The 15,342-nt window shown below is 40.6% G+C and overlaps 1 protein-coding gene across 4 annotated transcripts; it reads left to right on the top strand.

Annotated features, from left to right (window-relative positions):
• The first annotated feature begins 1,093 nt into the window (after positions 1–1,093).
• ankrd13d (ankyrin repeat domain 13 family, member D) lies at positions 1,094–15,264 on the top strand. 4 transcript variants are annotated; one of them, XM_034306210.2, is made up of 16 exons: positions 1,094–2,220; positions 3,485–3,617; positions 4,922–5,046; positions 5,127–5,172; positions 5,367–5,510; positions 6,511–6,706; positions 7,187–7,253; positions 7,825–7,906; positions 8,091–8,152; positions 9,189–9,319; positions 9,404–9,561; positions 9,873–9,986; positions 11,597–11,769; positions 14,223–14,305; positions 14,411–14,638; positions 14,731–15,264. In XM_034306210.2, exons 1-16 carry the CDS (start codon positions 2,137–2,139, stop codon positions 14,792–14,794), a joined length of 1,890 nt encoding a protein of 629 aa, XP_034162101.1. In that variant the 5' UTR covers positions 1,094–2,136; the 3' UTR covers positions 14,795–15,264. The 4 variants fall into 4 exon arrangements, with proteins under 4 accessions (XP_034162101.1, XP_026796591.1, XP_034162102.1 ...); XM_026940790.3 differs by having other exon boundaries at positions 1,096–2,220; positions 3,482–3,617; XM_034306211.2 differs by having other exon boundaries at positions 1,097–2,220; positions 6,517–6,706.
• The last annotated feature ends 78 nt before the right edge of the window (positions 15,265–15,342 follow it).

Consider the following 15,342-nt stretch of genomic DNA (forward strand, 5'->3'; position numbering starts at 1 on the left):
TGTAAAACCACATAAACAAAGTATCTATCTAGATTTAATTGCATAATTATCAAACAATTGTTCAAAAATGTCATGATGTAACGATTTATGGCACAGTGCTGTTGAATTCTCAAATCTGATTTGTCAGAAAGTATTCATTATTATTTTATAACAGCAGCTCTGACAGTAGTGCCAGCTGTAATTCAGATTATATTTACAGCATTTGGCAGATGCCCTTATCCAGAGAGACTTACACTTATCTCATTTTTTGTACAACTGAGCAGTTGAGGGTTAAGGGCCTTGCTCAAGGGCCCAGCAGTGGCAGCATGGTGGTGCTGGGGATTGAACGCATGACCTTCTGATCGGTAGTCCAGTGTCTTAACCACTGCCCAGATCACAGGTTTATATTCATTATTCAGTATTGTTTTTATAATAACAGCGCATTCACAGGGTACTGCAGACACTCCACAATAATCTAAGAATAATAACCAATTACCAAAAAAAAGTGAAAACTTGTAATCATCGATGTGGTGTTTTAGGAAGTTTTATGTAAGAGGGAGTTAATATTACACATTTACAGAAGGAGTCTCCAGTGTCAGTGCTCTGTAACAGTAATTTTTCCTTCATGGGAAAGTCTTCATGATAAAGAGTTTATGTATTGTGGCTTTTTGGTAACTTGACAAGTTTTGTTTTTTTTTTTGTTATTTTATTCATATTAAGCTTAAAAAAAAAAAAAAACACTGATGATGCAATGACTATTTATAGCTGCTCCAGTATCAAGCCAAAAGTTTGTGGACACCAGTGGGAAGCCTTCCTAGAAGAGTGGAGGTTATTATAACAGCAAAGGGAGGACTAATGAGATGTTCATAAAGTTCAGATGGGTGTGATGGTCAGGTGCCAGGTGTATCATGTAACTATAAGTGGATAAAAAGTACAGTGTGTAGTTCATTAAATCTGGCAACTTGCTGTGGTATAAGAGGAAGAAACTACATCTTTAAAGCACTCTTTTAAAAAAATAAGTGTTATATTTTGATGGATGTAGGAGTGTAAATAAAGGATAAACATTTGTCCTGGCATTTTCCACTGCAGTGTGAAAGAATAGTGAGAGCTGCTGCTTTGATGCGCATGAACACACCACACACACACACACACACACACACACACAGTTTTCCTCACACTGAAGTGAAAGCGACGTGTGATAAATAATTAAATAAGTAGTTTATCTGCGGAGTGGACGTGTGCGAGTGCAGCTCCATGTTGTCCCCGCTCAGCGCGTCCTGACTCGGGGATGCGGTGCGGAGGCTGCGCCCGGCGCTGCGGCTCTGCTGGACGGCAGGATGCTCCTCTGAGCTCCGAGGCAAAAACACACATCTGTGCTTCCTCCAGCTCTCTTCACCTGGATGCGGAGGGAAACTAGGCCGCTGCTTGCTTGTTTTTAAGGCTTGTTTTATCGGCTTTTTGCCACAAATTTACAGCAAAGCGACTCGAATCCATATGCTGAGTTGTTAATTCTAATCAATTTCTTTTTGTATAAACGCGAGTGTATTTTGAACTACATTAGCCGAGCTAGCTGGCTCTCCGTGCTAGTTTTAACTAGCATGCAAAGCCAAACAATAAATATTTGCATGAAATATTTGCGTTATTATTTTTTTGACACACAATTTGACCAGTAATATGATAGAAATATAACATGTTAATAAGTTTACAAGATAATGAACTAAGCTAGCTAGCTAACGGTAACGGTTGGTGCTTCTTTGACTGTCAAATGATGTTCCTATAAGCAGCTAGCTAGCTAAAAAAACAAGCTTGTTTTTATGATTAATATTATTTCATATTTCAAATTTGACCTAATTAGATATCTAGCTCAATTGTAGGCACTGGCCATCCATGCTAAACCTGAATATAAGCCTGAATATATGTATAATTTAGCATTTCATGGATGACAGGAAGCAGTATTGACTGCATTTCCACTAGAATGAATGGTACTGATGGAGTTTGGCGTTTCACACGGATCCTGAGGAAGGAGGAAGGATTTGTTTGTAAGGCTGCCAACAGCTTTTAATGCAGCAAACCGTTTTTCAGCCACTCATTCCACTGCACAGGCGAATAGCAGGAAAAATTGGACTTGGTTTGGTTACATTGGATTGAACAAAAAAAATGGCCCAGGAGGCATTTCCTTTGCATTATCTGGTCTGGAACAATCGGTACCTGGAGCTCGACAGAGAGCTGAAGAAAAAACAGGTAAATCAGTGCAGAGGTGAGTGTGTGTATTGTGTTTCAGGTTGGGTTTTGCCAGGAAGCACGTTTGCCTCACACCTCCAGGGTTGGGGGTTCGAATCCCGCCTTTGCTTGCATGTTCTCCCCGTGCTTCAGGGGTTTCCTCCGGGTAGTCCGGTTTCCTCCCCCAGTCCAAAGACATGCGTTGTAGCCTGATTGGCATCTCTAAATTGTCCGTAGTGTGTGAATGTGTGTGCGATTGTGCCCTGTGATGGGTCAGCACCCTGTCCAGGGTGTCCCCGGCCTTGTGTCCCGAGTCCCCTGGGAAAGGCTCCAGGCTCCCTGCGACCCTGTGTAGGATAAGCGGTACAGAAAATGGATGGATGTCAATTCCATGCTTCTAAAGCATCCCAATAGTTAAACTGTAACCTTATAGAATTATAAAATAATTATATGTTTACCTGAGGCTTTTATCCAAAGTGACTGACAGGCTACAGTTGAGCAGTTGAGCTTTAAGAGCCACGCTCAAGGACCCAACCCTGGCACCTTGGTTGTGCTGGGATTAAACCTTAACCACTCAGCCACCACTTACACTAAGTTTGTGGCCACCCATCCGTCACACCCATATGTGCTTGTTGAACATCTCGTTCCAGACTTATTCCTCATTTGCTGTTATGATAAACTCCACTCTTCTGGGAAGGCTTTCCACTAGATTTTTGAATGTGGCTGTGGGGATTTGTGCTCGTTCAGCCACAAGAGCATTAGTGAGGTCAGGCGCTGATGTTAGGCGAGTAGGTCTGGCACATAGTCAGCATTTCAATTCATCACAACGGTGTTCAGTGGTTGAGGTCAGAGTTCTGTGCAGGACACTCAAGATCTTCCAATGCAACCTTGGCAAACCATGTCCTCATGGAGCTCGCTTTTCACACAGGGGCATTGTCATACTGGAGCAGGTTTGGGCTTCTTAGTTCCAGTGAAGGGAAATTGTAATGCTACAGCATACAAAGACATTCTGTACAATTGCGCATTTCCAACTTTGTGGCAACAGTTTGGGGAAGACCCACATATGGGTGTGATGGTCAGGTGTCCACAAACTTTTAGCCATATAGTGTATTTCTGTGAACCAACCATGGCAAAGGTGCCATTAAGGGGAAGGAGGACCCTTGGAGTAAAATCTGTGGGTGGAAGGATTCAACTGTCAAAAAGTTCTACCAGCAATCCTAGATGAGAGGATATTTCCAATCGCTGCATGCAAATATGTGTATATATGTGTGTTTATATTTAGCAGGACATGGAGTGTGTAGATCCACGAGGACGTACACCGCTCGAATTGGCCGTGTGCCTCGGTCATGTGGAGTCCACGCGCGTGCTACTGCGGCACAACGCAGATCCTACACGCTGCAGTGCACGAGGATGGACAGGTGAGACACACCTGCCTGGCAAACAAGGTCACGAGTGCATACTAAGCTGTGGAACAATCTAACAAGGACAAGGTTGATTAAGGAAAAGTCTTATGTCTGCATTGATCATAGTTTTGGTGCTATAAATGGGGTCAGATTTGGGATTGCAAAGCTTATTTCAAGGATGACAGCTGAACCATCCATGTGGACATGGACATGTCTCTAGAGTACAGTTCAGTTCTGGACTTAGTTTACAAAGCTACATTTCAGAGTACAAATGCTAAAGGCTACCATTAACGATGTTCCTTTTGTATTCCTAGTCCTTAGGAAAGTGAAGGTAGTGTACTTCTCACTCAAGTTACATAATTGGAACTTCAGGGGATGTTTGAGGCTGCGCTTACATTGTACCTCATTTTAGAAAACAGAGATGTACACTTTATTTGCTAGATTAGCTTTATCAAAGGAGGTTTGATCATCTTTAAGGGATTTGCCTGCCCAATTCATAAAGTATCTGTGTATTTGCCTGGATCGACATCTCATACCTTGGATGTACATGAAGCAGCACTGGGAAAGAAAAAAAAAAAAACACGGCCGTGTCTATTACTGGGTTTATTTCTTGCAATTGTTACTGAAGGTTTGTGTTCAGTAAAATATGGGAGGTAAATCACTCTGGAACTTTTACCTTACAGACCTGTAAAAATGGCACACATTTCCAATTTGTACTGGATTAAAATCTGAGATCTTATTTATACTCACTTATACCACTGTTTGGCCAGAAGGTGCTTAAGTTAAATTTCTTCACAGTATTTCCCAGCTGTGAGACAAATCACAGGTTCATTTTAATGCGCTTGTTGTAATACGTTATCGTTTTTATAGTAACAGCTCATTCACAAGGACATGTACCGCAGACAGGTCACATAAATGGATTTTTAAAAAAGTGTGTAATTGTTGATATGCAGACGTTTTCCATGTGGAGAAGGAGAGAAGGTTTCTCCAGTGTTTTCTGAGACAGGAAAGTCTTCAGGACAGAGGGCTTGGGGTTTGCAGTTTATTAATAACATGACAAGCTGCATTTTTTTCCTTATTAACTTCAGGAGTAAGAAAAAAAAGAGCCTGGTGAGGGAACAACTGTTTATAGCTGTTTATATCTTGTTTGTGGAATCAAGGAATTACCTTCAGGGTGGTAACAGTAAATCCATCGGGTGGCATCATACAACCCTGTCGTTGATTGTTTTCCTAAAACGGCAAAGCATCTCTCTAAGGATTCTTAAGTAACCATTTGTGGAATGGAAATAGCAATGTTTGCTTTTATACCATGTGTGTAGTGTTACAGGAAGCAGTAAGCACAGGAGACCCTGAGCTGGTGCAGCTGGTCCTCCAGTACAGGGATTTCAGACGAGCCACAGAGAGACTAGCTGGTATTCCTGAGCTTCTCAGCAAACTGAGACAGGTAAAACTCACTCATACGTTGCGGATCAAGGCTTATCACTTGACGTGATCATAGTCACCATTTTGTACGTTGTATCACAGGCTCAGGATTTCTATGTGGAGATGAAGTGGGAGTTTACGAGCTGGGGTAAGTCCTGACCCAGCACATGACTCTCCTCATCACTGATCGTTACACAGATACACGGCACACACACAATGATCCTCTGTCTGTGTGTTGGCCTTGGGCGTTGATGGTGACCATTTCAGCACCCCAGCACTGGACAGCTCCTCTGATGCTGGCCCTTGAAAGATTACTTCTTCCTCTTCTGCTTCCTCTCGCAGTGCCTCTGGTGTCGAAAGTGTGTCCGAGTGACGTGTACCGCGTGTGGAAGAGCGGCTCGTGTCTGCGAGTGGACACCACATTACTGGGATTTGAACACATGACCTGGCTCAAGGGCCGCCGCAGCTACATCTTTAAGGGTGGAGGTGAGTTGATCACAAATGACTATAAACGATGGGCCAGTATTATAGCTGTGTAAACTTGTTTCTGCCACGTTATACAATTCATCATGTTTTAACACTCAGAAGCTTCATTGTTCTTTTGAAAACGCAAATGGATCAGAAATAATAATAATGCGACCACAGCAAAACTGGTTACATGTTACACAGTTCTGATGTTCCGAACATTTAAATACAGTAGAGTCTGTTTTTATTCCCATGTACCTTATACACAAGAGTACACTCCTGATTTGCATCCTGTTGAATTTCGAACAGGTTCCACATGTCTCGCTGCCTTTAGTCTGTGTTATTACAGATGCGTAATTATGCCCATTTAGCAAGTTTCCACTACAGTTTGACTCTTCCACAAGTCTCTTAACTGCTGTCAAGTGCAAATAGCACACATTAATCAAGGACTTAGTGTCTTCTTATTGTAAGAGAAATGCCTTTGTTGTCGTCCATTTGGTTTGGCTATTCTGTATTTTAAATAGAAAATAACATATTACACACAGCAAACAAAAAAAACGATGCCAATAATACTATGACTGATTCACTGTCAGGAAAGATGTACTGAACTATTTTGTTTCTCAGGCTGCAAACACTTTAAACGTTCTTTTAAAGGTGCAGCAACATGGTCCTTTAGGTCTATGTACCTGCGTTATGTTTTTTTAACTAGAGGTACTAGAGGTGTGAGGGTACCACCCCAGTGATAATCATTTGTATTTTAAAGCCTCAGGTTTGGTACCTTTTCTTCTGAGAGAGTTTGCGGCACAGGTCAGTTGATTGTGTGCAGTGAGAACATTATTTGTCATTTGATCATATGTTGAAGGGTTCAGTGTTACATTTCTGTGAATAAGCATTAGAGAAACGCTGTAGCATGGTCCAAATGATTTTTGGTTTTTGTCAATTGTTTTTTGTTTTAAGATAAAACAGGAAGTGTTGGTCCTGGAAAATGAAAATACACATGATCTGTGTGTGTGTGTGTGAGATCCAGATGGTGGGGCCATGGTGATGGAGGTAGACCATGAGAAGCAGGTGGTGTACACGGAGCCACTGTCTCTGTCGCCGCGTGACGCGCCATCTCTCCTCGCTGCCATGCTGCCATCACAAGAGAACACAGCACAGAGGCTCACCTCTCCCATCGTCTCCACACACCTGAACACACGCAACATCGCCTTCGAGAGGTACACACACACACACACACACTCCACTCAGTTTCACTCGTTTCTATAAAAAAGGGCATCACCACCTGAAGTTGATCATTTTCCAATAACAGCACGTGTTTTATTCCTTTTATACCTCAGAAATTTGCTAATGATTATTTTTGCATTAATTAAAGAACAACACGGTGTACTTTTTATCCACTTACAGTTACGTTTGATGTAACTGTAACAGTAGCTGTCTTTTTCTCTCTCTCTCAAAATACACAGCTTTCTATAGAAAACAATAATGTGTTAGAAAGAACACATTAATATTAACCTGTGATTTAAATTACAGCCTGCACTATTGTCAGAGCTACAGGTGTAGAAAAGTAATCAACGCCTTCTGACCAATCAGAATGAAGAATTCACCAGCGCCAAATAATGAAAGATCTTTCAGAGGTGCATTTAGTAATGTATTTCCCTCTGCACTAAAGCGTGACATCAGACTCGTGATGTTTTCAGGAACAAGTCTGGGATTTGGGGCTGGCGCTCTGAGAAAACGGAGGTGGTCAGCGGGTATGAGGCGAAGGTGAGACTGATTTACACACTGCTACTTAATTAGAAATTCATGGTTTCGCTTGAATTTCTTTTTCCCATTATCTAAAATTAAGAATTTAGAGCTTGCTGTTTTTTGTAAAACGTGTAAAGTTTTAATTTTTTTTTTCAAATTCTCTTTTACATTGGTTTATAAGATTTTTATTTTTCCTGAAATCTCTAAATCTCTGCATCTGACTCTTTTTGTCAATTTCAAGATTCTTTCCGTGTTTTGTGGCACGGAAACCTGTTATCATTATTGAAGCATGTGATTTTTCTTCTGTTTCTTTATATTGTGTAGTTTATACAGGTTTAGATTTGTGTTATAAAAACAAGCAGGATTAGTGTAATGTATACAATGCTGCACTGTATAAGTAACGAGTATAAGTATCACCTCATAGTCTGGGAAATACAGTAACAGCACATGGTCCTCCAGAATCTGTGAAAAATACTGGTCATAGTACTAGTGCATTTGTCTAGTAATGTGTGTGTGTGTGTGTGTGTGTGTGTGTGTGTGTAATAATGTTACTGTAAAGCTGATAATGTGTTGTGGTATTGACATGAAGGTGTATAGTGCCAGTAACGTGGAGCTGGTGACACGCTCTCGAACTGAACACCTCTCTGATCAGGACAAGTCCAGATGCAAAGGTACACACACACACACACACACACACACACACACACACACACACATATATATACACACATACCCACATTCATAAATGTACATACACACACATGACAGCTGAAATAATGAACATCACTTACAACCATATAAATAGCTAAAGCTTTGCATTTTCCTTTTTTTTTTATCTCTCTCATCTGTCTCCAGGATCCAGAACTCCTCTTCAGTCTTTCCTTGGAATTGCAGAGCAGCACGTGTCGAACAACGGGGTGAGGATGATTACGTGCTCCGTACTCATGCTGTTTTCTAATGATATGTCATATTACTGATATGCTCCATTCCTTCATTAGCTGTTTATACAGTTAATGTGTATAAAAAGCAACCATGTATTTGAAAATATGGAGTCTGTGTGTGTTGGTCACCCAGAAAGCTTGTTTCTCATAACAGCTTTACTGATTTATTTGTTAAATGGTTGTTTTTACATCCTCTGGGGGAATCCTAATTTCCTCACTGGCACATGGTTGTGGTTGGGAAGCTCTGGTGTGGAGTGCAGAAATCATTAAGCCCCTGTATTATGGCCAAAGTGCATTAGAGAAGTGCATTAGGAATATTAATGTAGGAGTTGCTAGCAGCTTTGGCCACTGCAATTAGCTAATGTAAAAGGGTCTTTGTAAGTAGATCACATATACAGTAATATACACTGCTGTATTGTAAACAGAGCTAGAGAGATAATTGCTTTTAGTGTATCATGAGTGTGGCAACAGATTATTTCTCTTAATCTCAGTACAGAAAAAAATGTGCATCATTGCATAAATTTGATAATAATGATTTCAAGAGTCATAAAAGGTTCCAGTCTTATAAGGTGTGATCTGTATTGTATAAACTTTTTAAGGTGCATTAGTCAAGAATAATTGCGATTGTGGGGGACAGGGTGGCACTTTTGCCTTGCACCTCCCGGGTTGAGGGTTTGATTCCCGCGGAGTTTGCATGTTCTCCCCGTGCTACAGGGGGTCTCCTCGAGGTACTCTGGTTTCCACAGACTCTGGTAAACACAGACTCCACACTGGAGCTCACTTTTCCAAATGGGTTTTCTCAACCACATAATATACTTGTGCGGATACTCTTGCTTAAAACAGTTTTTTTTATTATGTTCTGCATATTTTCCAGGTTATTTGTACTAGTGTGGAAATAAAAAAATTCACCTGTTGCATCTCCATTTATAATTTAATGACAATCTAAATGCTGTATAGATATTATGTATCTTGATTCACTTGCTACTTTCCGATGCTGTGCTTGTTTTTCCAGAGTCAGGTATCTCAGTGTGCCAGTCCTCATAACCCGACAGCCATCACAGCTGAGGAGTACTTCGACCCCGAGTTTAATCTGAACGGCAGAGACATCGGCAGGCCCATCGAGCTCACCAGCAAGGTGCAGAGGTACTGAAAACCAGCAGGCACATGTTGTTCTCTATTCTCTAGCACTCTGTGTATCTGATAGCCTCTGTATGTTCTGTCTTTAAGGTTTAAGGCCACGTTGTGGTTAAGTGAGGCCCACCCTCTTTCACTGGCTGAGCAGGTGACACCCATTATTGATCTCATGGCTATTTCTAATGCTCACTTTGCTAAACTGCGTGACTTCATCACCCTGCGTCTGCCGCCTGGCTTCCCTGTGAAGATAGGTGAGAGACAGTAACACACAAAAAACCCCTTCAGAATAACAGCAGCTGTGGTATGATCCTACTGTCATTAGTTTCAGGGTGCCTTTACACTTACTAGTCTGTTTGTTGATCCTGAATTTTGCTTGGATTTGGAATTATGCTCAATAGCAATGCTCAGTTATGTGTGCTGGATATCATGATATGTCATATAACCAGTGATTTGCACATAACTAAACAAGTTTATACATTTCCAGCTTCCTAGACATAGTGCGCTTAGATATGTCAGTGAGCTGTGTGTCTTTATAAGTTGTCAAACTGCTTTTGCCTCCCAGAGATCCCTCTCTTCCATGTACTGAATGCACGGGTGACCTTCAGTAACCTGTGTGGCTGCGATGAGCCGGTCAGCTCCGTTACTGTGCACTCGCCACAAGGAGCCACTGATGCAGGTACGAACCCTTTTTGATCATCATCTGAACCACTTTACAGTCTCTATAAACATATTCACCAATCATGTCTAGTTAATACTAGTGATATGAATTTGTTAGTTTTTAATGGAGTTTATTTTATGTGAGTTCTTGCTCAAGGGCACTACAGTGGGAGATTTTAACTTACAACCTCTTGATGGCTAAAGCAGAATCCTAACCCTTGAATTACAGTGCAGTTAATTGTCTCTCAAGCATTCCTTGATTCCTGAGCCTAATAGCACTTTTCATGCTGGATGGTGCAACATGTCACCCGTAATCCTCCATATTGATGCTGTTTCCACTGCTACATGAGCCATGATGTGCTTAAGTACCCAAGCTAAATTTGGTTACCCTTCTTGCCCAAGTACCACGTGAACCGAGCATAAACTAAAAATAATGCAGACCATTGATTAATCAAATAGTCGCCAAGAAGTCCTGATTAATGTCTCTGACTGAAGTCAAATTAATACCTTCAGTAGAAAGCTAGTGTGCTGTCTGTGCCAGATTCTCACCCTTTTCAAAAGTCGTTTTTTTTTTCTGGCCGATTTAAGAGGCAACATCAGTATTATACAGAAATTTAATGTTCTCAGATTTGATTTATATGGAGACACGGTGGCACAGCAGGTTGCATTGCTGCCTCACAGCTCCAAAGTCTCCAGTTCTATCCTGAGCCCTTGTTATATACTGTGTTGAGTTTCTGTGCATGTTCTCCCTGTGGAACTCCACCTAGGTTTCCTCTGGGTTCTCTGGTTTCCTCCCACTATCAAAAAAACATGTCAGTAGGTGGACTGGTTATCCTAAATTGCCCCTAGGTGTGAATGTAGATGTGAATGTTGCCCCTGGCATCCCATTCAGGATGTGACCTCTCCTTACACACCAGTATTCCCAGGATAGGCTCCATATCCACCATGATCAGTATTTAGCTTCATCTTACATCTTCATTTCTTCCCCTTGATCCAAGGAAAATACACCCTACTTAGTACACACACACATAGTGTAGAAAGTTAAGACAGTTAAGATTCAGTCCCAGATGTGTGTGTTTTTGGCCTTTTTTAAAATCTGGTATGGTTTGCACTCAAATGTGTCTGGATTTTTCCTGAAGTATTGGCACACTCGATGGTGCTTGCACGTACCCATAAAGTGAAACTTTGTTCAAATGTTTGCTCAGTGAATATGATAAATATTGTCATCCTTGTGTTTGCATGCATTTTGTTGCAATTCCATTAATCTGGACTCACTGTGTCACATGCTTACTAGCTTTATTAATTAGAATATTATTACTTGTCACCACATGATAACCTCCAGAGAAACTCCTCTTACTTCAACGGGAAATGTCATGTGATTGAAAGTGACACATGCATTCGGCCAGTATATTGATGGTCCTGGGTTTGGACCCATGACTTTAACTTCAGAGCAGATACCTTTATCATGATTTAAGTAAATATTTACAGTAGTTATTGAATCTTTTTCAATGAAGTATATTTTGATAGGACTCATATAGTAGGAAGAAGGTGAAGAAGAAGAAGCCTTTATATACTGTATATTTTTGAGACTATGTTTTGTTTCCTATGGAAACTACACTGTGCGCTCAGGTCAGAGCCCTCCCCCCCTGCACTGCGAGGTGGACCCGTCCGTGTTCGAGCCTCCGGCGGATTACACCACGCTCGGTCCAGGCCGTAACGAGCCGCTGAGAGATGAGGATGATAACCTGCTGCAGTTTGCCATTCAGCAGAGTTTGCTGGACGCAGGGACAGAAAGTGATCAGGTAACCCCTACTCTCTGTCTCATTGTCCTTTAACCCTTCAGGCTGATTTATCAGTATCAAATAAACAAAGGCATATAGATTCACGGTGTGAGTTGCACTCCACAACTCAGCTGTAGTACACAGGTCTGAGGGTGAGACAACTGAAGCCCTTTCTCACATGTACAGCGATGTTATAATACAAGTGAATATAGAAAGAATAATGGAGGATTTATAATAATTCTCTTCTATCTGTCACCCGAAAGAGTTTTTTGGATTGTCCCTCTAGAGGAACTTCTACAACAAAGGCTTTCTTTAAGAACCCCTGAGGAACCTTGTTTTCTAATTGTTCTTTGCTGCAATGCACATACATGTCACTGATTTTTTTTTCCAGACACACCCATGTATGGTATGTAAACATTGCTTTAAAGGGTTTCTGAAAATATGACATTGACTTTTATTTGGATAGCAGTGGAAACACAGAAAGAAAAAAATTTTCTGAAGCAGAAACATTGTTTAATGCTAACAAGTTCATGTTGCGACTCAGCTGCATGTTCACAGAAAAAAAAAACGTAATGCATTTGAATTCATTTTGTGATCGTAGATTATTAGCCCTGGTGTTAGTGTCATGTTTTTCTTGGCATGCATTAAAATAGAAAATTAATTTATTTTATTTTTTCCAAAAATTTATTTTTTAAAAATTAAAATATTGTCTTGTTTTTGTTGACTTGTTTTAAGTCTAGAAATTAAATATTCATTGGTCCAAATATGAAGAATATATCCCTAAAAATTCAGTACAGAAATTCAGTGTGAGCAAAGTCGACTGCGACTAACAAGTAGGTTATTCCACATGCCATTCTCTGATTAAGATGTAAGTTTACTCTGTAAACTTTCCGTAAATGTTGTGATAAAAATGGAATCAGTATATGCAGAAATAAATTCTGGGTGATTAAAATGTTCTTTAATTGCAGCACCTGGAATTTCATGCTGATTTTTTTCAGCTGCCTTGTCGACCTCCTCCTTCACTGCCAGTCTCTTGTTGTTATTAAAAACCATGTAGTGATCCATATTAACAGTACATCAGGTGCTAAGAGAAATCTGCTCTTCTTGCTACTACTCAATAATTGCTGATACACATCTGGATTATTCAAGATGACTGATTGATTTTAGTCGCAAAATGAATTTGAAATGATGAAAAAAAAAACAAAAACAAAGGAGAAATAAGAGATCTTGTTGTAATATTTATTGTTTTAAAGCCAAAATCATACACGGATTGAATACAGTAGACTGTGTGCAAGTCCATATGTATGTTCTTCTGTGTAGGGGAGTTAGACATGCTTTTTGGGAAATACCTGCAGCATGTCAACTTTTTTTCTGAAATGTGCCTGTAGCTAAAGCTTCCAATGTTTGAAGGGACTTTTATATGCACATATGTACCTCATTTCTTTCTCTAATGTACCAGTAGGGTTTTGGAAAGAAGTTTCTGCTGATAAGTCACTTAGCTAAGAAAACCTTGAAAATACATTCTCTCCAAATGGCACAAAGCACAACATCCTGCACAGCGAGATAAGCCATGCTGCATTCATTAATACCTCAATTTGTTTGCCTTTTATACTGTTTGAGTTGAAAAGTTCAGACGTAATTTAGGTGCAGCATTAATCCAGTGCCTTGCATAAGTAATGGAATTGACTTTAATTGGCTACATTGGCTTGCTTTAACATTTGAAGGAGCAAAATATTTATTTTACTGTGACAGGAAGTGTATTAATTAAACAAAAAAGCATTTGTGGGTTGCATAAATATTCACCCCTTTGGGTCAATACTTTGTAGGACCACCTTTGACGGCATGTCTCTTGCAGACTGGAACAAGTTTTCTTCTACGACTACTCTGTCATCCATTTTCCCTCAACCCCAATTTCCTAGCCCCTAGTGACGAAAAGCATGATGCTCCCACCACCATGCTTCAGTGTGCGGATAATGTCATGTCAGTCAACCCGCATTCCCATCAGGTTAGATGGAGACTGTTTGTGGGCTTTGACTGGGCCGTTCTATCACATTCAGGTTTCTGGGTTTGAATCACTCCAGTGTAGCTTTGGCAGTAGCTTAGTGTTGCTGTCCTGTTGGAAGGTGAGCATGAACCCCAGTCTCACATTGCTTGCAGATTGGAACAAGTCTTCTTTTAGGATTATGCTGTATTTCATCCATTTTGCCCTCAAACCTGACCAGTTTCCAGGTTTGATGAAAAGCATTTCCACAAAATAATGTCCTTCCTTCATACTGTACACCAGAATGGAACGGGTGTTCTAAGATCGCCGTGTATTTTGATGCCGCTTGGTTCAGTAAAATGGCTCAGTAAAAATTGATTATATACATTTTTTTACACAACTTCCTGCAAATGTCATCAACAGTTCAAGACATGCTGGTGCTGGTGCACTGGAGCTATAAATATACCTAACTGTTCTATGTGTTTTTCTTCAGGTGACCATATGGGAGGCTCTCACTAACACACGTCCAGTGTCTTCTCAGCCTCCACTTTATGAGGAGGACTCCCAGCTCGAGCGGTGTGTGTGTTTTGGATCAAGAGCATCTCTAGAATGAATTTTGATGTATTCTCATGCTAGGGTGTCTGTAATGTCTGTTGGTGTAACGCTTCCTGTGTCTGATAGGGCGATCCAGGAGTCCCTATCTCTGTCATTGGCTGGGGGAGAAAGCGGGGAAGCTCCTGCTCAGTCTCCTCCAGGTTCCTCACCCGACCCTGCCCTCAACTCTCCACCTTCCTACAACTCATTGGTTGATTCGCGGGTAACCGGGGCGTTTGCCGTAGCAACCAGCTTTGACGAGCAGCTGCGTCTGGCGATGGAGCTTTCATGCAGAGAGCAGGAGGAGCTGGACAGGTGAGGAAGGAGGGAATGTAGAAATGACAGGTAGAGGAAGGACAGTACTGCTTGAATGTTTACACTGACCAGTGACTTTCTTTCTGCAACAGGAAAAGAAGAGAAGAGGAGGAGGAGCTTGAAAGGATATTACAGCTTTCACTCACAGAAAAGTGACCACACTAACAGTATCAAAAAGCTTAATTTATTATTTGTGCTTTTTTTCTGTAGTGTTAAATTATTATTACAGATTCATGCTTCTTCTTTTTTTTTTTTTTTATTTGAAATGGGACAGAGGGCTTAATCGGGGGGGGGGGCGGGGGGGGGAGAGAGAGAGAGAGAGAGAGAAATGGAGGATTACCAGGTTATGCAAGAAAGCAGATGAATGAATAACATCAATCCATGAGCATGGCAAGACGATGTCAATGATATCCTCTCAATCTCTGTGTCATCATTCTGAGTGAAAATGTTCAAACTTTATGTTTATTATACAGTACTGATAATGTGAATATGAAATGTTGAAAACTATGGCGATGCATAAAGTGATAAAAAAAAAATATTGCATAAAATGAGTTAAATATGTTGGCTAAAAAACATGTAAGAATAATTATTAAATGTATCTGAAACACTTTCACAATCTTAAATGATATTGTTCTTGTCTGTGTTTTTTTTCTCATCCATGTCCTGAAACTATAATCAAATACTTTTCCACATTTTCTATCTTT

The sequence above is a fragment of the Pangasianodon hypophthalmus genome, chromosome 7 (assembly GCF_027358585.1).
Source record: "Pangasianodon hypophthalmus isolate fPanHyp1 chromosome 7, fPanHyp1.pri, whole genome shotgun sequence".
NCBI lineage: Eukaryota > Metazoa > Chordata > Actinopteri > Siluriformes > Pangasiidae > Pangasianodon > Pangasianodon hypophthalmus.

Excerpts from the sequence above, each read along its gene's own strand:
- ankrd13d (XM_026940790.3), top strand. The coding sequence starts at position 2,137 with ATGGCCCAGGAGGCATTTCCTTTGCATTATCTGGTCTGGAACAATCGG. Across the intron at positions 3,618-4,921 it reads CAGTGCACGAGGATGGACAG|TGTTACAGGAAGCAGTAAGC; the intron begins GTGAGACACACC and ends CCATGTGTGTAG. Across the intron at positions 5,173-5,366 it reads GTGGGAGTTTACGAGCTGGG|TGCCTCTGGTGTCGAAAGTG; the intron begins GTAAGTCCTGAC and ends TTCCTCTCGCAG.